The sequence below is a fragment of the Macrotis lagotis genome, chromosome 1 (genome assembly GCF_037893015.1).
Source record: "Macrotis lagotis isolate mMagLag1 chromosome 1, bilby.v1.9.chrom.fasta, whole genome shotgun sequence".
In the NCBI taxonomy this organism is placed as follows: Eukaryota; Metazoa; Chordata; class Mammalia; order Peramelemorphia; family Peramelidae; genus Macrotis; species Macrotis lagotis.
In genome coordinates, this window is record NC_133658.1 from 908,229,424 (window position 1) to 908,255,667 (window position 26,244).

The window sequence follows — 26,244 nt, forward strand, 5'->3', positions numbered from 1 at the left end:
TTCAGGGATGGGCAGAGATATGGGGACCCTCTGGTGGGGGAGTTTGTGGAAGCAAATTAAGAGAAAGGAGGACAATTTGTGTCTATTTCAAGGGGACAGTTCTGGGATGGGCAGAGATTTGGGGAGACCCTCTGGTAGGAAGGAAGTACCAGAGGAACACAGTCAAAATGGGTCGGGTCTGGGTCGGATGTGTGGAATGGACCCTCCAACCTGGACAGAGGCTCCAGTCCCCATCCCTCCTTGGTTAGTCGGTCCACTCTATCTGAGTCTTCATCTTGCCTACCTGCCCCTGTCCCCAGCCTTCAGCCTGACCAATGCAGAGAGTTTCAGAAGGGGAGGTGTGTGTTTGGGGTGGGGGGGAAGATTCCCTGGCGCGGGAGAAGCCGGGGGAAAAAATATAATGGGAAGTAAGCTGCCGAGGCTGGCTGAGAGAGAAAGGGCAGCAGCCAGCGAGGGGGGGCGCAGGGGGGCAGGCGGCTGTGGCCAGGCTCTGAGGAGGCCTGGCCGGCTCTCACACCGAGCCCTCCGCGTCCCCCCTGCCGGCCCCCTCCAGCCGCGATCGATCCAGTTTCTTGGCAATAAAGCATTTTTATTGTCAACTGCCCTGAATGCTAAATGTGAGGCCTGGTCCTTCTCCTCCCCCCCCCCACCGCCACTTTACTGGCCCCCCCTGCTCCTCAGCCATTCGCCTTCCCCCCCAGCAGCCCTCAATATCAGCTCCGTCCATCACCCAGCTCTCCCTCCCTCCTCCTCCTCCTCCTCCTCTCTTCCAGTCCCTGTATCTTGGATAAGCTACCCAATATCCAAAGCTGACCAGAGACCTCAGACCCTGAGGCTGTCACCTCACTGGTCCTTCCCCTCTTATTACCCCCTCAAAGTCACCTCTATCCATCCCCTACTTCTACTTTGTGTATTCTGCATACCCCACTTGGACCCATAGCTGGCCCAAGGACTTCTAGGAGTTGGGCTTCTCACCTGCCTCACTGGGTCACAACATATGTTCTGATGGGCCCCCAACCCGCTTTTTTTTGAATGTCACCCCAAACCCCTCCCTATGCCCATGGCCGGCCCAAGACTTTCCAGGTCCTGGGAACCTCTTTCTATCAGCTCCTTCCATCACTCATTTTTCCTTCTCCTTCTAATCTGTGTACAAATAAGCCACCCAGGGACCCCCCTCCCCCACTGCTGGCCCACTGCACTTCAGACATCAGGGACTCTGGCCTGGCTAGTAATTCTCTCCCCGCCTCCCCTCTCCCCCCACCCCTTTCAGCCATGGTCCACCACAGCATCTTCATCCATCACCCAGGCTTCTTTTCTCTCCCAGCCTTGATGACCTCTATAAGTCATGAAGGTGCCCTATGCCCACAGACTCCAGAGACCTGGGGCTCTGGGTTGGCCCCCGAATCCCAACTGGTTTGTCAGCCAGGCTTTCTCTCCTTCCTCCTCTCTCTCCTTCACCATGTTCTCCATAATCCACCCTACTATGGTTCTCAGAGACGGCAGCCCGCTGGCATCCAGGGATCTGGGACTGTTTTGTACCTGAATGTTCTCTTGTGACTAGCAAGGCAGCCTGGGCTCTGAGCTAGGAAGACCTGGGTTCTAATCCTACCTTATCTGCTATGTGACCATGAGGAAGTTGCTTTGTCCTCTCTAGGCCTCAGTTTCCTCATCTATAAAACAAGAGGGTTCAGTTTGAGGGTCTCTAAGGTCCTTCCAGCTCTATATCTATGACCCTGTGACCCTACTCCAGTCTCTAATGTCTTTTCCCTGTGCTCCCACCCCATATCAGCTGTATTTGTTACCTATCTTCCTCCTCCTCTTCCTCCTTATATTCCAGGGCCCTGGGGCTGTCACCTGGATTCCCTGGCTTCCTGCATGTCTCAGGTAAAAACCCTCTCTCTCTCTGCAAGGGACTTACCCCAATCCCCCTCATGCTAGAGCCCTCCCTCATTGGTGATCTCCAAGGTAGCCTTTCTATAGCATGTCCTTTCTCCTTTGTATGTTCTCTCCTAGGTACATTCCTGTACATTCCTTAAGGGCAGGGGCTGTTTTTGTCCCTTTGTTATCCCCAGGGCTTTGTATACATTAAGCACTTAATAACTAAGCTTTTACCTCCCTTTTCCCCTTCCCCACTCCACACAGCTTCCCCTTCCCCCTCTTGCAGGATGCCTGCCAAAAAGCCAGTGGGACCACCAAAGAGAGACTCTTGGGGACCAGGAATATGATTGGAAAAGAGGGGGACAGATAGAGGGAGTGGTGGGACAAGAGCTAAGGTAGGACTTAGGAGAGAAAAGTGGATAGGAAAGGTTTGACTGAATAAGGGGTTAAAGAGGCAAGAAGGGATGAGGAGAAGCAGAGGCAATGTTTATATAACCAGCGCTGAGGGACTCAGACACCCTGTTATTCTTTGCACATCCCCATGGCCCCAATATCATCCTTCCTTTCCATCTTCCATTCTTTAAGGCTCTAAGCCCTGCTCTCTGTCTTTCTTGTCCTGGCTATTCTCATTCCCCTCTGCACCATAAACCATAGCCATGGTTTTATCTCTGTGCTAAACAAAGCTCTGGACTGAGAGGACACCCAGCTTCTAGTTCTGAGTTTGCCAGAACCCATTATGTGGCCATGATTGAAAGCCCCTCCCTGCTCCAACAGCCCATGTCCTAAAGCCCTTGCTAGATCTGACATCCCATGTTCTAAAACCACTCCTATCTCTGACATCCTATGTTTTAGAGCCCTTCCAGATCTGACTTCCCATGTTCTAAAACCCTTCCCAGCTCTGACATCCCATGTCCTAAAGCCCTTCCAGATCTGACATCCCATGTTCTATTCTAAAACCCTTCTCAGCTCTGACATCCTTTGTTCTAAAGTCCTTCCAGATCTGACATCCCATGTCCTAAAGCCCTTCCAGATCTGACATCCCATTTTCTAAAGTCCCTTTCAGCTCTTATATTCCATGTTCTATTCTAAAACCCTTCCCAGCTCTGACATCCCATGTCCTAAAGCCCTTCCAGATCTGACATCCCATTTTCGAAAGTCCCTTTCAGCTCTTATATCCCATGTTCTATTCTAAAACCCTTCCCAGCTCTGACATCCTTTGTTCTAAAGTCCTTCCAGATCTGACATCCCATTTTCGAAAGTCCCTTTCAGCTCTTATATTCCATGTTCTATTCTAAAACCCTTCCCAGCTCTGACATCCTTTGTTCTAAAGTCCTTCCAGATCTGACATCCCATGTCCTAAAGCCCTTCCAGATCTGACATCCCATGTTCTAAAGTCCTTCTCAGCTCTTACATCCCATGTTCTATTCTAAAACCCTTCCCAGTTATGACATTCTAAGGGCCCTTCTACTGCTGTTAGTCCCTATTCTAAGCTCTCTTCCAGCTCTGATATCTCTGTTCTAACGGATCTCTCATTAGATGATGTTTTATTATTCCATATCTCAAGATGGAAGAGTTGGAGTTGGGTAGAAGGACTTGCCTCCTGAACCAGAGTTCTTTGCACACCAGTATTTCCACCATGACTCTCGGAACCTTCAGAGTGTTAGGTCCAGAGTTCTTTGGGGGCTCTTCTCACCGTGGGCAGCCTTCCTACCCCCTTGGGGTCTCTGTCCTAGAAGCCTTAGTGGGCTGTACCTGTGGTATAGGCTCTGACCAAGGTGCTGAATTTCTATTTCTCCTAAAGGTCTGTGATTTTCACATTCTGGGATATTATTCAGTCTAAGGTCCGGGAATTTCTAAGGGGTGTGTGTGTGTGTTTGCGTGTGTGTGTGTCTGTCTGAGTCTTTTTCTACCACCCCATCCTCCTGCCCCATATCATGTCCCTGATGGTTCTCATCTCCATCCCCACTTCCTGCTTCCTTCTGGGCCCTACTTCCTCCAAGGCCTCTAGCCACTGGTGTCTGCCCCTCCCTTCCCTCCTACTTGGGGTCCCTGTCTTCCTTTTGCTTGCAGCCTGGCTTAAGCCTCAGTCAACTCCTGATGAGCAATTCTTCCAGAGTCCCTTTAATTGATGGAATTCTGTCCCGACTTCTCCTTAGAAGCCTGGTCTCATCTTTCCTCCCTAGCTTTGGCTCCTTGCATGGGCATCATTCTCCTTTTTCTTTCCCAGATTCATCCCCATATGGCCCAGGCTCATAGGATCACATAAAATCACATGACTGGAACTAAAATGAGGATCTTAGGGACCATGTAGTTCCATTTCTCATTTTATTATTTTATTTTTTCCTAATTTTATCTTTTAATGAACAAAAATCTATTTTTCTTTCCCTCCCACTGGAAAAAGAAAACCCTTCTAATAAATATGCCAAGTCAAAAAACAAATTGGATACCTTTCCAATGTGTCTCATCCTGCACCCCAAATTATCTATATCAACAAGTCCAGTCTCTCATTTTATTTTATTTACTTTGTTTTTGCAAGGCAATAGGGTTAAATGACTTGCCCAAGATCACATAGCTAGGGAATTAATAAGCATCTGAGGCCAATTTTGAACTCAGGTCTTTCTGACTCCAGGGCCAGTGCTCTATTCACTGCACCACCTAGCGGCCTCAGTTCTCTCATTTTAAAGATGAGTAGGCTGAGATAAACAAAGACCAGTGATTTACTAGAGTTCATGCAGTAATATTAGCAAGTTGTTCCTTTAGGATCATAGATTAAGGGCTAGAAGAGAACTTCAGAGGCACAGTCCAACCCCTTCATTTGCAGATGAAGAAACAGGCCTAGCTGTCAGGGACTTGTCCAAGGTCACACAGGTGTAGCAGAGAGAGGATTTTTAGCTCAGCTCCCATAATGCCAAATCTAGTCCCCTTTCCAGTCCTCCATTTTGCACATCAGTCATTGACTTAGGACATAGATGTAGAGCTTAGGAAAAACCTGAGCTGCCATCTAGTTCAACCCAGACTTCACATGGGAGGCAAGAGAAGGGGCTTCTCATCTCTGAGATTAGATACACACTGTGAGACCTCAGAAACAAAACTTACCTCATTTTTCCACCCCAAAAGTTAGGGGGTTGGACAAAATGGTTTCCAAGGACCCTTTTAGCTTTGATATTTAGTCTAAAGAGACAACTCAGAAATTTCCAGAAGCCATTAATATCCATTAAATGTTACAAGCACTCTACATCAGACACTGTGAGACCAAGAAACACTGGCCCCCAACAAACTTGAATTCTTTTGGGAGGTGGGGGACAACAGAGGCTGCCAGGGAGCACCACAGTGCAAAGAGTGCCAGACTTGGAGTCTGGAATACTTGATTTCAAATGTGACCTCAGATAGATACTAGCTGTGTGATCCTGGGCAGGTCCCTTAACCTCTGCCTTCCTGTTTCCTCACTTATAAAATGGTGATAATAATAGCCTTTACCTTGTTGTTATGAGGATAAAATAAAATCATATTTATAAATGGATAGCACAATGTCAGGCATATTTTAGATATTATATCAATATTAGCTATTATTTTTTATTACATTTACACAGATAAATGAAGGAGGCAGTGCCATTTCAATGGAAAGAAATATGGAATCATGGAGACAGTTCAGATCCCAGCTCCATCATTCACTTTCTGTATGACCCTACACAACCCACTTCTATTCTGTCTACCTCAGTTTCTTTATTTGTGAATTGAGGGTGTTGAATTAAATCACCTCAGAAGTCCTTTCAAGTCTAGATCTATGATATTGTCAGTAAATACAGCACAGTATTTTACAGTATCAGAAAAAATATACAAAGAAATTTCAAGAGGGTAAGAGTGGGCACAAACAGTGATGGGGGAAGATCAGAAAAGATATGTAAGAGATGACACCTGAACTATGCTTTGGATGAAGCTAGGGATTTGAAGAGATACATTCCAGATGTGGGGTACAGCTAGCAGGTCAGTGTCATTTGCCATGGGGTATTGTTAAAGGGGATTAATGGGAAACCAGATGGGAATGGTAGCTAGGAGTCAGAATGTGGACCTGTTCAGCTGATGGGTTGAACAGATTCTTTTATCTTTGAGGCAATAAGGTATTCGTCTAAAGAACTGATATGGCCAGACCTGGGTTTTAGGACTAGCCATTCGGTGATTGTGTGGAGTTTGGATTGAAGAGAGGAAAGACTGGAGACAGCCAACTAGGGGACTGCAGCTGTAGTCCAGGTGAGAGGTGGTAATGCCCTAAACTCAGGTGGTGGCTGTTAATAAAGAGAAGGGGACAAGTTTGAGAGATGTCATGGAGGTAGAATTGATAAGATTCTGCAACTGATTGGGTATGGGAAGTAAGAGTCAAGGAGGACTTTGGAGTCATATACCTGAGTGATTAGAGGGATGTCCATGTCCTCAACAAAACTGGGGAAGTTTCAATGATAAATGGGTTTTGGGGGAAAGAGAGTGAATTCTGTTTAGGATAGGTTAGGTTTGAAGGGCCTATTGATTGCCCGAGTGGAGCTGTCCAGCATATGGGTCCTGATTGTAGGAATGCATGGGAGCTAGTAAGTTCACCAAGGGATACAAGGCAGATAATGGCCAAGGGGGCCCAGGACTGAACCTCAACAGATGCCCAGACTTAGTGGTCAGGAGTAGGGTGATGAGACAACAAAGCATAAAGAGAAGGAGCAATCAGAGGTTTAGGAGGAGAACCAAGAGCAAAATCACCGTGACTCCAGATACAGAGTTTATTTCTTATTGTTATGACTTTGTGGTTTACAACATGCATCCATCACAACATTTGTATCATTATCCTGCCTTTTGTAGATGAGGAACCTGAGGTTCAGAAAAGGGAAGGGAAGATTCCTAGTCAGTCATTCAGCTGGTAGGTGGCAGAGAGAAGAAAGGGAATCCAGATATTTATATATATTATATATATATATATATATTATATTATATATATTAGATATTTTAACCTTTGTTCAGGGTAGTTTCCTTGTGGTGTCTCGGACCCTGTTACTGAACCCTTCCCCACTGGATCAGAGAGGTTCTTCCAGGCATCCTCTTCTTCTGTCTCTGGTCCTTTCTGATGCCATCTTCCCTAGGGGAATTTTAGACTATCGTCAGACTTTGAAGGTCAGAGGTATGAAACATTTCCCCAGGACCACTGAATGTACTCCAGGGTCCACCCAGAGCTCTGGAGGAGATAGAATCTCCAGCCAAAGGGCCTGGGGAGCTGATTCCAGAGTAAAAGAGCAGGGTGAGGGTGGGGGGCTGAGTTACTGACCCTGCCCTAAGAAGTTTTACCCTCATATACTCTGGTCAGCTAGAGAAGGGAGAAGCTGTATACCCTCACCCTTAGTAGACCCTGGCCACAGAACTGGGAATTAGAAAGAAAGATCATTTTTAACCCCTTTATTTTTACAGACAATGGAGAATAAATTGGCATTTATATAGCAAACTAAGGCTTGTAAAATGCTACATGTAACTGTTCATATGTATTCTCTGTTTTTGATCCTCCCAACTGTGAAGAAACTTGGCATAGTGGAAAGGGTGTTAGGGGTTAGAATCTAAATTCAAATCCTCCTCCTCCTCCTTCCTCATTTTACAGAGGAAGAAACAGACTTGGGGAAATTAAATGCCCTAAGTTATATTGCTAGTGTTTTGAGATGATATTAAAACCCTTGTCTTCCTGACACAAATTTAGCACTTTCTTACAACACTCAGAAAGGAAAGGTGAAATTTCTTAAGAATAGCAGCTAATTAATGGAAGAAATGGGGATACTCTGGTTCCAGATCCAGGGCACTGCACAACACTCCCTTCCCTTATCCCTTGGGCTAAAGTCAATAGGAGAGAGAGAGAGAGAGAGAGAGAGAGAGAGAGAGAGAGAGAGAGAGAGAGAGAGACAGAGACAGAGACAGAGAGAGACAGAGAGAGACAGAGGCACATACACACAGAGAGACAGAGACAGCAGAGACACAGAGATAGAAATATTGATAGGAACCCAAAATCTGGGGAGAGTAGCAGGGAGAAGAATCCACAGCAGAGAAACAATAGTTGGGGTTCTGGAGAGGAAGAGGGAGCAGAGCTGGGGAAACTGTTGAAGGGAGGGCACCTAGAAAAGCAGAGAAAGACTCAATGTCCATGCTGGGTTGGGGTGGAGGAGAAAGGTATTTATATCCTTCCAGAAACTGAAGGACACGTGGAATCCAGGAGACTGGAAGTGTGAGGAAAACAGGCTGGAGAAACAGGGAGGAATAGAAAGGCTAGAGAAAACCTCAGAACTGGGGAGATTGTCAAAGAGAGTAGCCTGGACTCAGTACAGGTACCTGTAGGTAGAAAGGAGTCTAGAGAAGCAAAGTGAGATCCAGAATCCAAGAAACAGTCTCATAGGAAGGAGGTTAGAGAGAACATGAGCTTGGCGAGATCACCTAAGGAAGAGACTGTAAAGGCAGAGAGAAATAATTGGGAGAGGTTGGAGGGGGAAAAAGGACAGGAGGTGGGGGAGAGAGAGAAAAAGGTAGAGGGAAAGGGTGGGTGGGGGAGAGAGAGAGAGAGAGAGAGAGAGAGAGGAGGGAGAGAGAGATGGGGAGAAAGGGAAAGAGGAAGAGGGAGAGGGAGGGAGATAGGGAAGGAGGGAGAGAGAGAGAGGAAAGGAGAGAGAAAGAGGGAGAGGGAGATAGGAGGGAGGGAAGGAGTGAGGGATAAGAAGAAAGAGAAAGAGGTTGGGGAGAGAGAGGGAGGGAAGGAGGTAGAGAGAGAGGAGAGGAGGCAGAGAGAAAGAGGGAGAGAGATAGGGAGGGAGGGAAGGAGGGTGAGAGATAGGGAGAAAGGGAAAGAAGGAGAGAGGGAGGGGAGAGAAAGAGAGGGAGAAAGGGAAAGAGAGAGAAAGGAGAGAGATGGAGAAATGGAAAGAGGGAGAGAGGGAGACAGAGGCAGAGAGAGGAGGGAGAGGGAGGGAGAGAAGGAAGAGGGAGGAGGGAGAGAGAGAGGGAGAGGGAGAGGGAGAGAGAGAGAGAGAGAGAGAGAGAGAGAGAGAGAGAGAGAGAGAGAAAGGGAAAGAGGGAGGGAGACAGAAACAGAAGGGGGAGAGAGGGAGAGAAAGAGGTAGGGAAGTAGTGAGAGAGGGAGAGGGAGGGAGAAAGAGAGAGAGAGAGAGAGAGAGAGAGAGAGAGAGAGAGAGAGCACAGCGACCTCCGACTGGGAAGCCAATGAGGGAGGAGGCTGAGGAGACCGTGAGAGACCCCCGAACCGGAGATCCAGTTTTGGGAGCAGCTGGAGAGATGGAGGGAGGCCCCGGCCCTGGGCTCTGTCCCCATGGTCCGAGGGCACCTGGGGATCGTGGCTTGGGGGCGCCCGGCGGGAGAGGAATGGCACTCGGGCGTCCCCCGCGGCTGGCGGCTCCCCCGCCCCCCAACCCCCCGCCCAGGCCCCGGGGGACCCAGCTCTAATAATGTATTTGATCGACTCGCCGGCCGCGTACAAGCGATTATTGTCTTGTCGGGAGTCAAACGTATCGATCCGGCGAGAAATATGAGCGGAGCAATGGAGCCCGCGTGTCAGTTACCGGCCCCGCCGGCCCTGGGGAGCCCCAGCCGTCTCCTTTAATTACCGCTCAGCCCTGAGCCCGGCCCGGCCTCCCCCACCGCCCGGCCCCCGCGCCCCTCGGGGCTCCCCACTGCTCCCCCATGGCCTCTCTGTCTCTCTGGGCGGCGGCTTCAGCGGCAGAGCGCATCCCTTCCTCCCGGCCGGCCGAGGCCTCTCCATCTGGGCCTTCCATGGTGGACACTTCCCCTCGGGCCTCCCCCTTGGTGTGGCTGACTCGGTGGCCCCTTCCGGACCTCTCTCTCCTGTCCTGGACCCTGTTTCCCCAAGTCTAGACGGGCCTCCTCACCCAATCTTTCCTGCCAGCCTCTCCTCTCCACCCTCTTTCTTCCCAATGGAGGACTCCCCTTTCCCCATTCCTTCCCCTAGCCACTCTTTGCATACCCAAGGGGATCTCATTTCCCCCCTTAAACAGGACTGAACTCTCCAACATCCTGCGGCCCCCCAAGTCAGTCCTTGCTGGGCTTACCCTCCCTTCCCTCTTTCTGTTCTCTTCTCAACATCATTGCCATCTCTTATCAGTCCCAGCACCAGATTTCCCTTTGGCTTACTTAATGTGAGAAGGGGAAAGGGACCATTCAGAGAAGGAGGCCAGGTGACTTGTAGGCTCAACAGTGTGGGGTCCAGAGAACTCCAGTGCTCGATAGAATGGGAGAGAATCTATAAAAAAAAGATACAGATACCAGAGGGGCCCAGCAGAGGAAGAACCTGTGTAGAGAAGGCATCTGAGCCCAGCCCAAGATGGGTCCAATTTTAGAACTGTGTAAGAGATGGAGGTAGTGGGGTATAGTGGAAAGAGCTGGATTTACAGTCAGGATCTGTATTCAAATTCTGGTCCTGTCATTTATTGTAACCTGTGTGACCATGAGCAAGTCATTTCCCTTTTCTAGGAAGGCTCTGAAAGGGGAAGTAACTTTGCCCAAAGACACTCAATGAATTATCTAAATGCAGACTTATATCTGGAAGGGACTTTGAGTCATCTGACCCAACCCTCTCATTCTACAGATCTTAGAATCTAGATGGCCACAGCTAAAAGGTGATTGAAAATATGGAACATTGTGATATTCTATATGAAGGGAAGACCATAGAATAGAGAATATCAGAGCTCAGAAGGACCCTAAAAAGGGGGATATTAGAGCTGGCAGGGACCTTAGAAAGGGAAGGCCAGAGCTGGAAGGGCCTTAGAATTGGGAATGTCAGAGTTGGGAAGGCCTTGGAACAGGAAATGTCAGAACTGGGAGGGATCTTATAACAAAGAATGTCAGAGGGCCCTTAGACCAGGGAATGACAGAACTGGGAAAATCTTAGAACAGGGAAGGTCAGAACTGGAGGGGTCTTGTAACAAAGAATGTCAGAGCTGGGAGGGGCTTTAGAACAGGGGATGTCAGAACTGGGAGGAGCCTTAGAACAAAGAATGTCAGAACTGGGAGGGGCCTTAAAACAAAGAACGTCAGAGCTGGGAGATCCCTTAGAACAGAGAATGTTAGAACTGGGATCCCTTAGAACAAACACTGTCAGAACAGGGAGGACCTTTAGAACAGGGAATGTCAGAGCAAGGGGGCCCTTAGAATAGATTCTGTCAGAGCTGGGAGGGGTCTTAGCAATCAGAATAGCTGAACTCTAAGAGAGCTTCCTCTGCTAAGTCCAGTCCCTTCTTTTTTTATGTAGGGGTAACTGAGGTTCCCTGAAAGGACTTCTTTAAGGCCACCCAGTGAGTTGGGGCAGAGCCGATCCTTGAACTCAGCCCTCCTTTGGCTTGGAGGATCCACGCTTGGCCAGCCACAGGAGATTGGCCCAAACTGTAGAAGCCAGACAAGCTAGCAGAGCTTCCTCTCCAGGTGTGTGCCTCCTCCTGGGGAGGCTGGCTTCTGGTGACCCTCCCAGACCGCAGGGGTCTGCAGGCTGGCCCTGGGTGTGGATGGGGAGTAGCTGAAGAGGCGAGTTCTGCAGGGTCGGTCAGACTGGACACTAACGGGCAGCGGTCGCCCTCTGGTGGGCATCACGGGGAAGTGCAGGATTCTCCCCAACGTTGTACACCCAGACACTGGCCTCTGCCAGCTTCCAGAATGCCCTCCCTTCCCCACCACCCATCCAAAAGGGTAGTAGACGTCCAGTGCCTCCTCTCCCCCACTCCTTTTTTTTTAATCCAGATCGCTCCAGGTAAGGGTTACCCTTGCCCAAAGGCAGATAACACCTGCTCAACATGTTGCCTAGGGGCTCTAAAGAAATAAATGACTCGTCCAAGGTCATCTCTGCCAGCTGTGGTAGGACTTGAACCCAGCTCTCCCTCATCACAATTCCATCTTGCCTCTTAGCCTTGATTTACAGATGGAAACCTGAGGTCCAGAGAAAGGTAAAACAGGGATTCTTAGCCTCTTGGGATGTCAGTGTGGGTAGAGCAATGAATGGCTGAGCTGGAACTGCTTTATCCTGGGAACATAAAACATGGGAACCCTAGAACATGGGATGTCAAGACCTCAGAACCAAGAAAGTCAGAGCTGGAAAGAACCTTAGAGGACACGCACTCCACCCCTCCTTTTTTACATTCGGAGAAACTGAGGCCCAAGGAGACCATGTGAATGTGACACAGATCAGGTGGAGAGCCATGGACAGTATCTGGACAGGCAGACTCCTCCCAGGATTGGGCTTCCAGCCCCGTGGTGCCCTTCCCGAAAAGGGAGGGGTTGTGATAGCCTGGGCTCTGGGGCCCTGGGGCTGTCTGAGTTTGGCCTTGCTGAGTGTGTTTGTGTGTGTGGTAGTGGTGGGGGGTAGTTTCCCTCCCCAAAGGGCGGTCCTGCCCCTGCGGTTTCCTCTCTGGGTGACTTCCTGTCCTGGGGTTGGCTGTGGGGAGGGCTTGGGTCCCAGGGAGGGGGCGGGGAGATGACACAGTTGTTCCCCCAGCCCAGCCTCACGCCTGTCTACCTCCGCCCCCAGCCGGGGCAGCGTGGCGCACTCCGGCATGGGGGCTCCAGGTAAGGGCAGGGTTAAATCCTTTTGGAGGGTGAGAACCCGCGTTTCCTCTCCTTGCCCCGATTTTCAGGGTGGGCCCCCTCTCTCTTCCCATTCCCAATTCCATCCCTCTGTTTTTCTTCTCTCTCATCTTCCCTTCTGTTCTCTGTCTGTGTCTCCCTGGCTGTTTCTTCCTTCCCCCCACGTAAATACATCTCTGTCTTTCTTCCTCTCTTCTCTGCCTTCTTCCCTCTCCCCAGCCTCCACCTTCTCTCTTGCTCTCTTCTTTCTTTTCTTAGCCCCTCTGAGGACACTTCACTTTTCCCCGTGTCTCCTCTCCCTATAGCTTTCCCCCTCCCAGATTTCCTCCTCTCTTTGTCCATTCACCTCCCCCCCCCACCGTAGAGCCTCCATCCTCTCCCTGTCCTCCTCCCTCCTTCCACTCTTTCCCTGTCTCTGGCCCTCTTGTGTCCCTGTATCCCTTGGACAGAAGTTCCCATAGGCACCTCCTCCCCCATAAGTAAAGCTTTTGTTCTCTTATTTCTTCCTCTCTCCACTTCTGTCCTCTCTCTCTGAACTTCTTCCATCCCCTCACCCTCACCCTCAGTTTTCCCATCATGAGACAGAAAGTACCCTCAACAGATGACAGAATGAGGACTGGGGGGAGGTGTGAGGGACATCTCTTGATGTCCCCTGGGCTTGTGTAGCTGAATCTGTGTGTCTGTGTGGATGTATAAACTACCTTTTTCAGAGAATCTTTCATCTAGACTAGACCTTAGAACATAGACTGTTGAAATTGGAAAAGCCCTTAATTTTATAAAAACTAGAGTTAATAGGACCCTAAAAAAAAATACAGCATAATGAATCTGGGAGTGGTTAGAGCACCCAAAATGTCAGAGCTGGAAGGAGCTTTAGAACCAGGGGTTATCAGAGATGGAAGGAACCTTAGAACCCAGAATGTCAGAAAAGAAAGAAGTCTTAGAACCCAGACTGGAGTTTTAGAACCTGAAATGTCAGAGTTTGGAAGGAGTCTTAGAATCTAAAAGGTCAGAGCTAGAAGGGTCTTAGAAGAAAAAATGTCAAAGTCAGGAGGGAAAGGACTCTATGGAAGGGACCTTAGAATTTACCAATCAATAAGGCACAGTGAATGGAGTTAGCTAGCACCAAGCTCAAATCTGGCTTTAGACACTTATTAGCTGTGTGACCTTGGGCAAAACTCTTAGCCTCTGTCTGCCTCAGTTTCCTCAACTGTAAAGTGGATCTAGGAATAGTCCCAGTGTCCCAGGGTTATTATTCTGATTAAAGAAGACAGTATTTGTAAAACGCTTAGCGGTTTCTGGCAAGTCTGAAGACTTATTATTCAAGGAGCCGACATTCGATTGGAGGAGACATCCTGCATAGGTCGGCAGATAAAATGCCAAAGAAATGGAAAATTGTTTTGAAGATAACCCAAGCTGAGAAGGAGGATCAGGAAAGGCCTCCTAGAGAAGAAAGGGTCCTGAAGGACATGAGAGATCCCCTAAGAAGGGGATGAGGAGGGAGCCCATTCTTGGTGTGGGGTCCCCAAGTTAAAAATTTCTTTGGGGTCCTATAGAGAAGCTGGAGAATGAGACTAGAAAAGCAGGCTTAACTAAGTGCAAAGGATTTTGTCCTGGAAGTAACAGGGGGTTATTGAAGTTTATTGAGCAGGGCAGAGACTTGGCCAGACCTGAGCTTGGAGAAGACTGAACAGGTCCAGCAACTGTTGCATTGTCTAGGAGAGAGGGATTGAGGGCCTGGGCTAGGTAGTGGCTTAAGGAGTGGAGGGAAGGGTGCCAATGAAGAAGATAAAATTTGCTAATTGGCTGAAATGTGGGGGGGCGGGAAAAGTAGAGAACTGTGAGGTTGTGAACCTGGGAGTTTCAAAGGAAAGTGGCGGCCTGAAGAAATAGGAAAATTCAGGAAAAAAGTAGATTTGAGTGTGGCGGAGGGAAGAAAATGAATTCCATTTGCAACAAGTTGGTCCCTAGAAGGCACCTTAGAATAGGAGGTGTGAGAGCTGGGAGGGATCTTAGAACAGGGGATGTCAGAGTTGGGAGGGGTCTTAGGACAGGAAATATCAGAGCTTGGAGGAGCCTTAGAACAGGGGATGTCAGAGCTGGGAAGGCCCTTAGGACAAGGGATATAAGAACAGGGGGTGTCAGAACTGGGAGGGCCCTTAGTACAGGGATATAATCTGGGAGGGATCTTAGAGTAAGGAATGGCAGAGCTGTGAGGGATTTTAGGAATAGGGGATGTCAACTGGAGAGATCTTATACAGGGGATGGCAGGACTGGGAGAGGCCTTAGAATATGGAATGTTAGAAGTAGGAGGGACCTTTAAGAGCATTTAGTCTACAGCCCCACCCCCATTTTATTTATTTGTTGTTTATTTTTTTTTACCAGTTATAGGCAAAAAAATCCTTTTGCAAATTTTTGAGTTCCACATTTTTCTACCACCTTCCCTTCCCAGTGAGTAATCTGATATAGGCTATATGCGCACTTGGGTTTAACATATTTCATACCCCACCCCCATCATTTTAAATGTGAGGAAACTGAGGTTAGGAAGATTGAAGTTTCATAGATCCTGCTGAGCTCATGTTGATGTCCAGATTCACTCTCAAGAACTGGACTCTCAAGTTGAGCCTTCTTTCTTATCTTTTTTTTAAGTACTTTTTCTGTAACAGAGCCATGCCCAGTCAAATTAATTCAACAAACATCTTTTAGGTACCCTGGAGATGCAATGCTAAAAAATGACACTGTCCCTGCCTGCAGGGATCTTCCATTCTCCTGGAGGAATGGAATGCTACATTTGTCCAATAAGCGTAATCCAAAATAATGTGAGGAAGGAGAGATTGTTGGTTGATTGAGAGACTGCCTAGCATCAGAGCAGGTGTTTGTGGTGGGGTATGTGAGGAGATGACTAGGAAGGACCCCTGCAAGCCCCCAGTAAAGGGATAGAGGAGAGCAGTTGGACTGAACAATCTAGAAAGGCAAAGGCTGCAAAGGTTGGCAGAAGCCAGGATATGGAGGATTGAGGAGGTACCCTTGGGGTACAAGAGAGGCCCAGGACCAGACGTGAGATCTGGGCTTTTGAATTGATTGTTTAGGGAAGTACAAGGAGGGTGATTGGGAGAGAAGGAAAAGTGGAAACTAGGAGAGAAGGTAGGTTATAGATTGCTGCAGTAGAGGACCCAAACAAGGAAGGGGAAGAGAGGGTCTAAAAATGTGTTGGGGAAGAGCTGATTGCAGAGCCAAGTGTCTAGGATGACCCTGAGGTTATGAACCAAAGAGATTGGGACCATGATGGTGCCCTCAAGTGAAATGGGGAAGCTTGCAGGAAGGCCTATGAAGTTGGGGGGAAGATGACAATTCTGTTTTGGACTTGGTGACTCTGAGATTTCCCACCAGAAGGTACTTCAGAGAGATGACTGATGATGAGGGCCTGGGGTGCAGGAGATGGGTGATTAGATTTGGGAGTCATCTACATAGAGATGGTCCTCAGTTTTGAAATCACCAAGGGACAAAACAGTGAGAGAAGAAAAGAAGGTCCAGGAGAGAGCTCTAGGGACGGGAACTTGGGAAGTTGACCATGGGCCAGCAAAGGGAATATGGAACATGGAAGACTGAGTTGAATTACAGGAATATAGAATGGCAGCACTGGGAAGGACCTAAGAACAGGGGATGTCAGAGCTGGGAGGGGCCTTAGAACAGGGAATGTCATAGGAGGGGGCTTAGAATAGGGGATGTCAACACTGGGAGTGGGCTCAGAACAGGGGACATCAGAGCCAGGAGGGGCCTTAGAACAGGGGATGTCATAGTCAGGAGGGGGTTTTGAACAGGAGATATCGGGGTGGCTAGGTGGCGTAGTGGATAAAGCACCGGCCCTGGAGTCAGGAGTACCTGGGTTCAAATCTGATCTCAGACAATAATTACCTAGCTGTGTGGCCTTGGGCAAGCCACTTAACCCCAATGCCTTGTAAAAACTAAAAAAAAAAAAAAGAACAGGGGATGTCAACACTGGGAGTGGGCTTAGAACAGGGGACATCAGATCCAGGAGGGGCCTTAGAACAGGGGATGTAAGAACTGGGGGATTTTAGAATATGGAATGCCAGAGCCGGTCATCTAGCCCAATTCTCCTTTAAGAGATAAACCAACTAAGACTCAGAACAGTGTAGTGACTTGCCTAAGGTCACACAGCCAGTTAGGAATAGAACTTGGATTAGAATTTATACTTCTGGCCTCCTGGACGGCCCTGTTCCACCACATCTAATCTTAATCCCAACCATCCCCTTGGAATTGAGCTGAGTTTGGTCATGTTCGCCATAAGCCTAGATAAATTCACAATTCTGTATTTGTGTTGGTACTTGTGATTGTACATTTGTCGATGTTTATCTTTAATTCAACATTTATGTGTGTCTAAGTGTGTGAATAACTTTATATGAGGGGGAGGGGTGGGTCTCGGCCTGTTTGGGAGTACGCATCAGCGTCAACATGTCTGACAGTGGAGACCTGTCCTCACAGCTGCAAGTCCTGTCCTGATGTGTCCACCTGTCCGTATCTCCGTCCTTGCCCCCTGTGACATCTCACCCTCACTCTGGGGCCCAGCTGGGAGGAGAAAGATGCTGACCCCCCAGGGAATGGGGATGGGGCCTCCTGGGGTTCCGAGCATCAGAGATTGACAAGAAGGACCTGGGGACCCTGGGGACTGGCCAGGGAGGGTTAAGGGAGGCCCTCAGCCTCTCTATATTTAGTCCCATTTTCGGTAAGTGCTGGCCAAGGGCTGGTGCAAATCTGCTAAAAGTGGAGGGTGGGGGGGAAGCTCAGAGCAGAAGTGAAAGTCCAGCGGGCAATGGGGGGTGGGGAAGGCCCAGCAGGCCCTGCTTGTGAGCTCCCCTCTCAAGGCTTGAGGATCTAGGCAGTTTTGCATTGCTCAGCCTCAAGAGTCTAGGGGAGTTGGAGAGGCCAGAGGGACCCCCCCCCCGTTGCCCAAGCTAAAAGTCATGACTAAAACTCATTTCTGGGCTCAGTTTCATCATCTGATCTCAAATGAAATAACATGGAAGTACCATTATTACCAATCTTTCTTTCTCCCCCTCTCTCCCCACCACCCTTTTTCTTTCCTACTCTTATTCTCTCTTTTCTCTGCTTCTCGTTTATTCTGTTTGTCTCTCTCATTCTTTGAATCTCTCTCATGCACACACAAATATATATATATATATATATATATATGTATGTATGTATGTAAATGTATACATATATATCCACGCCTGGAGGAAGGTGCAATCATTGTTCTACAAGTTCCCTTTCAGTACCGACATTCCTTCTAAAAGATCTTTCCCAGTTCTGATAGTTCTTGTTCTAAGTTTCTCCTTAAGCAACCCACTGGCTGACATTCTCTGTTCCCTCCCAGCCCTGCCATTCTCTGTTCTATGTACACTTCCATTTCTTTTATTTTTAAGGTTTTTGCAAGGCAAATAGGGTTAAGTGGCTTGCCCAAGGCCACACAGCTAGGTAATTATTAAGTGTCTGAGACCGGATTTGAACCCAGGTACTCCTGACTCCAGGGCTGGTGCTCTATCCACTGAGCCACCTAGCTGCCCCTCTTCTATTTCTTTTTACAATTTATGTTTTATGCATAGGTGATGCCTCAGATTCTATCATTAGAGCCCAATTTCTTGGGCAGTATTCTGTCTTTGTTTATAATGTGGGTCCTCAGCTTTGGCGTTCATGATTTCTTCAAGGCCTTTGCAAAAGCGGGCTTTGATTCAGAGAAGCCAGGACTCAGAAAGTTGATGCTTCATTCCCCAAGACAAATTCAGTCTTAGGTGCAAGGGTTGGTAGCCATGGGCTGAGATGCAGAGGACCTGGGTTCTCTCTCTCTCCCCTGCTCTCCTGCTTGTGTGATCTCAGAAAAACGTCTGGGCTTTCAACTTCTTCTTCTGTAGTGGGGTGAGGATAAGTCCACACCTCTGGAACTTCCAGGCTCTGGTACCAATCTGAGTGGGCCAATGGCTGAATAAAAACCTAGTCAAGTAGGGAAGATTTTGTAAACCTCTAGGGGCTTTGTAACCTGCAGAAGGGGTGTTCTGTGAGAGAATCTGCCTATTACTGATTACCATCCCCGGACAGGTTAGTCTAGAGATTGGTAAAAGGTGGGGGGGTGGATCAAGTTCTTTTGACCGTAGATAGTAGGAGAGGCTTACCTTTTTGCCCCTTCTATCCCTCACTCTTTGTTCTTTCCTTGGGCCCAATTAAGTTGGACATCTCTGATTCCAATCTTGGGGGGCCCGGTTTTGAGGCCTCTCATCAACTTACTTTGGGGACCCTTTTTCTGATGCTTGCCAGCTTATGAACAACCTTCTTAAAAGGAAGCATTGGATACACTATCCTGTGCGTACTGATCAGAAGGTCCCCTGTATTCTCTCTTCTCCATTAGTTGTTCTCTGCCAGGGAGCATGTTTTTTGGACAGAAAGACCAGAACACAAGTGACTTCTAGGGATCAAACACCTGAAATAAATAGGGAGATAGAAGAGGGCCCCTATCTGCTCTTGATGGATTCAGATCACCAGGCTTGAAAGAACCATCAGAGCTGAGTCCTGAGCCATTCATCAGGGATATCTGGAGAATGGAGGAGGGAATGTAGGATGGGAGAAAGCCAGATATACTTAGAAAGAGAGGTGAGCCTACAAACTCTTAAGTTATGGAGCAAAAGTTTTCAGGACATCATTAAAGGATGGTTAGTGAGTGTGAAGAGGAGGCAGCAATGACAAGGAGCCAACATGACTTCAGCAAGAACTGGTCATAAGTAGACTACCTTCATTTCCTTTTTTGATGGATTTACTAGACGAGTAGACCAAGAGTACTTAGAAAATGGTCTTGACTTAGACTTTAGTGAAACATTTGGCAAAATAGGCAATGAGTGAATTTGGAACTCATTAAATGACAGCTCTTAGTAGTTTGATGTTTTGTTGGCAGGAGATCTCCAGGGGGAATGTCCCAGGGACTTGTGTTTTTAACACTGTGATCAGTGGACAAATGCAGAGATAGGCTCCTTGTGCAGATGACACTGGAGAGATAACTAGCACTTCGTTTAGTAAAGGATCTAGGTAACCCAGACCATTGGGCTATATCATAGTCCTGGAGTCGGAAGAGACTTTAAAAGTGACCTTCATTTTGTTGATGAGAAAATGGAAGCTTCGGGTGTGGTTAGTGGTCTGCCCTGTCATGTAGGTAGTGAGAGAACTGAGATTCTAGCTAAGACCTTCTGACCCCAAAGCTTTCTACTGTTCTACATTGACTCCCTACTGAATAAAATGAAATTAAGTGGGTGTCAATGTAAAGTTTTACCCTTGGGTTCAAACATCAACTCCTCCATCAGAAAATGAAGCAAAAAGGTCTCAACACCCTGGAATGCTAATCCAAATCAAATTAGATGAAACAGTGAAGAGTAAAAAGGTAAAACCCTACACTTAGGTACAAAAAAAATTAACTTCTGACAAATGTCAGAATTAGAGTCAGTCAGTACCATCAAGTGCAGGTTAAGCCTTGGAAATTCAAAGAAAGGCAGAAGACAGTTTCTGCTCTCAAGGGAAGATATGGCCAGAGGTACAACTGCTCATCTGAGAAATATTGGGGTGTTTTATTGACTCAATTTTCAATGACAGCCAAGAAAATTTGAACAACCATAGCCAGCTTTGAGAGACATGGTCTGCAAGACTAGAGGGGGGATGCCCTCATCAGATCACAGCTGCAGTGTGGCCGTCAGCCCTGGGAGCCCCATTTTTTAGAAAGGGCTCCCAGAGGAGGGCCTCATGGATGATGAAATGTCTTGAGAAAATGTCACATGAGGGTGAGTTTTATATGTCACATATAAAAAAGGAATTAGGCTAGTCCCAGAGACAATGAGTGGACCTTGCAAAGACACAGATTTAACAATGTAAGGTTTCATCAAGAATCATGGCCTTAGAGGCCATCTCAAAGCCCATCAAAGCCAACCTGGAGGCTGTGTTATTGAAGAGAATGTGGTTTAGAGATGGTCTCTGAAATCTCTTTCAATTTGGAGATTATGTATGTCTTAATACCTAGTGCACTAATGGGATCTTGAAACCCCTTTAGCTTTTTTTTTTTCAGCTGCCATTGAACAGTACTAATTTGTATTTATAACTCTAGCACTTGACTCCAGCACATAGTAGGTTCTTTTGGGGGGGATATTTTATTTTTGTTTTTCCAACTACTTATCATGAGAACCTTTCAACACTCATGCATCTGAATATTCATAGTAGATTTTTTTTTTGCAAGACAAAATGGGGTTAAGTGGCTTGCCCAAGGCCACACAGCTAGGTAATTATTAAGTGTCTGAGACCAGATTTGAACCCAGGCACTCCTGACTCCAGGGCCGGTGTTTTATCCACTGTGCCACCTAGCCGCCCCCCCCCATAGTAGATTTTAATAAACATTTATTGACTGACTATTGATGCAGAGGGAGCTTCTAGTCCATGTAAACCTTCAGATTTTTTCCAAATGAACTCCAGCCACATCTCCTATTTAATTGATTTTTTGAATCCAAGCGTAGGTCATCACATTTGGTCTTATTACATGTGAAATCCTAACTTTTTAAATTTTTAACTATTAAATCTTTCATAATTGTATATAAAAATCATTTTTAAAACTTGGTGTTTTTGAATTTTGAGTTTCAAATTCTCTCCCTCTTCCCTCCCCTCCCCCTCCCCCTCACTGAGAAGGCAGACGATTTGATATAGGCTATACATGTGCAGTCATGCAAAATGTATTTCCATATTAGTCATATCTCATTAAATTTGACCCAGCATTCTAGTCTGTTGATATCTTTTTGTTCGCTATCCCTTCTGCTCTACATTATCTACAGATCTGCTAAGTATGACTTTCATAGCTTCATCCAAGTCTGCTGTCTATTGTTAATCAGCATGAGATCTGGAAACTCTGGAAACTCCTCCAGATTCTTGTCTCTAGCTTGATAAAAGGCCATTAAGGAAGGACTACTTATGGCTTGGGTTGGCAACCTGTTTAGGGTCAGAGTTAAGGGTCAGGTCAAGATCTGCGTGGGAACCTGGTTAGGTCTCATGAAGACTTTGGGCCTAGGGCTAGAGAGGTGGTCAGGATTGTACTGAGGTTGGAACTAGAGATTGAATCAGTATTCAGGTCAAGATTAGAACTGGGGTTAGGGTTTAAATTTGGGTCAATGGTGGGAGCAAGGTCAGGGTTGGGATTTGAAGACTTGTAAGCACACATATCCCAAAGCTAGGATGGAGAAAAATATTTTAATAGACTAGAAAAAGTGTGCTGAAATTAAGATGAAATTTAAGGAGAAATCAATTTAAGGGGCATCACTTGGGGTCAATACAAGTTGACAAAATTTTGGTTAGACAGCCACCTGTCTAAAAAAATATTCTTGGAGTCTTAGTGGGTCATAAGCTCAACACAGCAGGGATGAACCATTAGGCATGTGAGCCAAGAAAGGTAAACAATGAGTTGCATTGCAGAGGGAACCCCTCTGTCCAGACTTAGGAAGGTAGTAGTCTTGCTATGTGGGCTCTCTCTACCTTGTCCTCAGGATATTTGTTGGCATGTGTTCAGTTCTGAGTACTCTATTTTAAAAAGGAAATTAGTAAGCTATGGTGTGTCCAAAAGAGGACAGGTAGGAGGAACCTCTGTGGTTGAAGGAACTGGTAGATGCTTAGCCTGGAGAGTCGTGGGAAGATGAGGAGGTGGGAAGGAGAGGGAGCATAATCTAGCTGTCTTCATGTCTTTGAAAGACTTTCTCATGGAAAAGGCAACAGGAGCAATGAGGAGGTGACAGGGTTGGGATGTTGCAAAGCAACCAATTCGGGCCTGATGTCTGGAAAATTTTCCTAACAATGAGTTGTCCAAAGTGTAATAGAGATTAAGAGCAAAGTCAAGGTTGCAATTGAAATCATGGTTGGGACCAAAAGTTTCCTTATTCTTCATATAATATATATGGGTTTGGGAGAAGAATGGGGATGCCTCATATTTCACTGAAAAAATGGAAGTTATTTGCTGTAAGTTCCCCCTCTTTTCTCTTCCTTCTCAACTCACATCAACTAGTTGCCTTTGCCACTATCTCTGCCTTCCCCCTGTGCGATGAGAAGAGATGATCTTTTTCCTGACCCTGCTAAAGGGAAAAGAGATCCCGTTTCATCCTCTCCAACATATTGACTCACTCTATCACCTCCACTCTCACTTATTTTCTCTTTCTCCCTGTCCACCGGTAACTTCCCTACTGCCTATAAAGGTGCAGTGCCCATGGTTCTCCCATTTTCAAAAGAAAACCCTCACTCAAGTCTTCCATCTCTGCTCTCAGCCCATTTCTTTCTTTTTCTTTTCTGGCTAAATTCCCTGAAACGACTGAATACAAGAGGTGTCTTCACTTCCTTTCTTTTCATTTTCTTCAACTCTCTGCACACTACTGACTTTATTATTCAAATGAAATTACTCTCTCTAAAGTTACTAATAATCTTTAACCAAATTCAATGTACTTTTCTCAGTTCTCATTCTCCTTGACCTCTCTTTCTACAGCCTTGACACTGTGGCTCACTCTCCTTCTTAATACTCTCATCTCTAGATTTTCACACCCCCCCCCACGACTCTCTCCTCTCCTCCCCCCCATCTCTGTCTTTTTCTATCTCTGTCTCTCCTGTCTTCTCCTACCACCTCTTTGACTGCTCCTTCTCTGAATCCTCCTCCAGATCTCTCCCTCTCTAATCATAGGTGATCCAGATTCTGTCCTGGCCCCTCTTCCCTTCTCCCCTATACTATTACTTTACTGGTGATCTCATCAGCTCCCCTGAATTTAATTACCATCTCATGCTAATGATTCTCAAATCTACTTTTTCTGCCCCAGTCTCTCTGCTGACTTCTAAACTGGAGTCTCCAATTCGCCTTTGGGGCATCTTCAACTGGAGGTCCAAAGACATCTTCAACTTAATGTTCAAAACCAAACTAATTATCCTTTCCCCTATCCCTCTCCCCCTCCCACTTTCCCTATCACTGTAGAGGACAATATCCTTCTCCCAGTCTCACAGGCTCAGAACCCAAGAGTCATCCTGGACCCCTCACTTTCTCTCAGCCCGCATGTCCAATCTGTGGCCAAGGGCTGTCGAGTTCATCTTGGCAGCATCTCTCCAATACTTGCAGTTTTTCTCCCCTGACTGCCACTCCCTGGTAAGACCCTCATCACTTCACAGCTGGGCTATTGCAATAGCTGTTGGGAAGGTTGTCTCAGGTCTGTCCCCACTGCACCATTCAGCCACCAAGTGATTTTCCTAAAGCGCAGCTCTGATCATGCCCCCCTCCCCCCTACTCAATAAGCACCAGGGTCTTTGATTATCTCCAGGATCAAATACAAAATGCTCTGTTCGGCATTCAAAGCTTTCATAACCTGCCTCCTCCTACCTTTCCAGCCTAGCCCTCCACATACTCTAGGATTCTGCTTCTGGATTGCCACGGTCTGTAGCCTCTTCCTCTCCCCATTAATTCTAGTGCCTTCCCTATGTTAATGATTCCCAGTTTAGCCACTATTTTTATACAAAGTAATATCCATGTTCTCCCCGAGCCCCACTCCACCCATTACCCCGGGAGCCCCTTGAGAGGAGAGATGGGTTCTTTGCTTTGGGATACTTCGTATTCCTAGGTCTTAACCAGTCCTAGTAAACACTTCATCTGTTTGTTTGAATGACTGAGAATCCGGGCCAGAATCAGGTTCTGAAGCCCGATTTTATGTTAAGTTGTTTCTGAGGGGCTGGGAATGAGGAGGTGATAGGGATGGGAGGGAAGGAGGAGGTTAAGGGACGGGGTGAAGAGATCCTACTCTTGTTTTTACTCACCTTAGAATACCAGGTGGAACCAGATAAGTAATGTGATAGTATGCATGTGTGGCTATGCAGGACCTAGGTTCTTGCCTCGGGTTCACTGTGTGACATCGAGGTCCTCTGAGCCTCAGTTTTCTCCCGTAAAATAGGGGAGCAGTAGGGGGTGTTTGGACTCCATTATTTTTCTCTGTTCTCTCCCAGTTCTAATGTTCTGAGGATGCTAAGCAGGACTTCTTGTAACTAATTATTACCCATTTTTTTCCCTTAGATATAGAAAAAAGTAGTATTGGATACAGAAGGATTAAAATGTTCTGGCATACCTGTCTGAAGTCAGATAACTCAGTTTTCCTGTTTGTTAAGTAGAGAGAGACAACATGGTAGAATGGGCTGCCAGAGGGCCTGGGTTCAAATCCCAACTCTGTGATCTTGAGCAAATTACTTGTATTTCTCTAGGGTACAGGGTCTACATCTGTAAAATGGTGGCTTTGGACTAGAAGACCATTAAAGTCCCTTCTGTCTCCCATGATCCTATGAATAGATAGTTACTGCTAAGACACCTCCCAACTCCGACCTTCCTGTTTCAAGGTCTCTTCCAGTCTGACATTGCTTGTTCTAGGTCCCCTCCCAGTTTGGGCATTCCCTGTTCTAAAGTCTCTCCCAGCTTTGATATTTCCATTCTTTGACATCCCCTGTCCTAAGAATCCTCCCAACTCTGACATTCTTGTTTCTAGTTGCTTCTAGGAGCCTTTCCAGACTTGACAGTGTAGGTTCTAGGCCTTCTCTCAACTCTGAGGTTCTGTGTTCTAGGATTCTCTCAATTCTTACTCTTTGTTCTAAGGGTTCTTCTAACTTGGATGTTCTATGTTCCATGACTTTTGTTCTAGTCAGAGGCCAAGGTCTGCTTTTGCATTTGGGGTGAGACTTACATTCGGATCTAGGCTCAGGGTTGAGTTGATCTAGTGAGATCCAGGACAGAATGGGCCTGTCCTTTGGCCTGAGGCTGCTGGAGGGAAGAGTTGAGGCTATGAGAGGTGGGGGGCAAAGCTGAAGAATTGTTTTGAGGGTTGGTGAATCACAGGCATGGAGTTGTTGATACACCCCGATCCCCAGAGCCCCATCCCACCACCCGCTCCTTGCTGCTCACAGCGGAAAACATGTCTCACCCGAAACCTACTGGTGGGACAGTGCTCTGAGGCACTCAAGGCCCCAGGGGAGGACCTCTGCCTTCTCTGTTCAGCTTTCCTTCGGATGCTTCTCCACCAGAGGGGCCAGATCCAAGCCATTCCCTGCCCCTGGCCTTCCCATCTCTGGCTAAAGGGCTAGACAGAATCACCTTCTGCTGAAAGGTCAGGAACCAGAGCAGAAGTCATTAGACCAGGGTCCTGGCCCCACTTAGGCCACTGAGGTGCTTCTGTGATTGTGAGAGAATTGCTTCCTCTTCTGAACCTCAGTTTCTCCATCTCTGGGAATGTTGAACTAGATGATTTCCAAGTCTCTTCTCCACTCTGATGGCATTCTATTGTCTAGGAGGAGCTGAGAGCCCCAGTTCCATGCAGGGTAGGATGCCTGGGTTTCAATATGGACCTGGTCCTCCAGAGCTGGGACAGTGGTAGTGAAACCTTCCTCATGGAGTGTTATGCCTCCCCTTTCATTTTTCTCTGCAGAAATAAGAATGTCTAAGCCCCTGGAGCCGGAGAAGCCAGCTTTGGACTCTCAGTCAGAGCACACAGGTAGGAAGGTTTTAGGGGGACAATGAGGAAAGGAGGTGGGAATAGGGCAGAGAGGGTCCAAGCTCTTCCTTCCTTCTCCTTGCAGATACAGAAACCAATGGACCAGATGCAAACCATCAGGTAAGGAAGGGGGGGCTAGCTGGGAGGGAGCAGGTCTGGGAAGGAGCCAGATCTCAAAGAC

At 47.3% G+C, this 26,244-nt stretch overlaps 1 protein-coding gene across 7 annotated transcripts in view; it reads left to right on the forward strand.

The window, feature by feature from the left end:
• Positions 1-26,244, forward strand: part of POU2F2 (POU class 2 homeobox 2) — a 64,988-nt gene that overhangs the window by 26,808 nt on the left and 11,936 nt on the right. For 4 of the 7 annotated variants that reach the window (XM_074219394.1, XM_074219400.1, XM_074219399.1 and 1 more), the window contains exons 3-5: positions 1,838-1,884; positions 25,998-26,063; positions 26,149-26,183. In XM_074219394.1, the coding sequence (XP_074075495.1) occupies positions 1,838-1,884; positions 25,998-26,063; positions 26,149-26,183 (148 nt within the window). Of the gene's footprint in view, positions 1-1,837; positions 1,885-11,192; positions 11,338-12,389; positions 12,472-25,997; positions 26,064-26,148; positions 26,184-26,244 lie in introns of those variants that run through there. The other 3 variants (XM_074219398.1, XM_074219395.1, XM_074219396.1) reach the window with 3 other exon arrangements.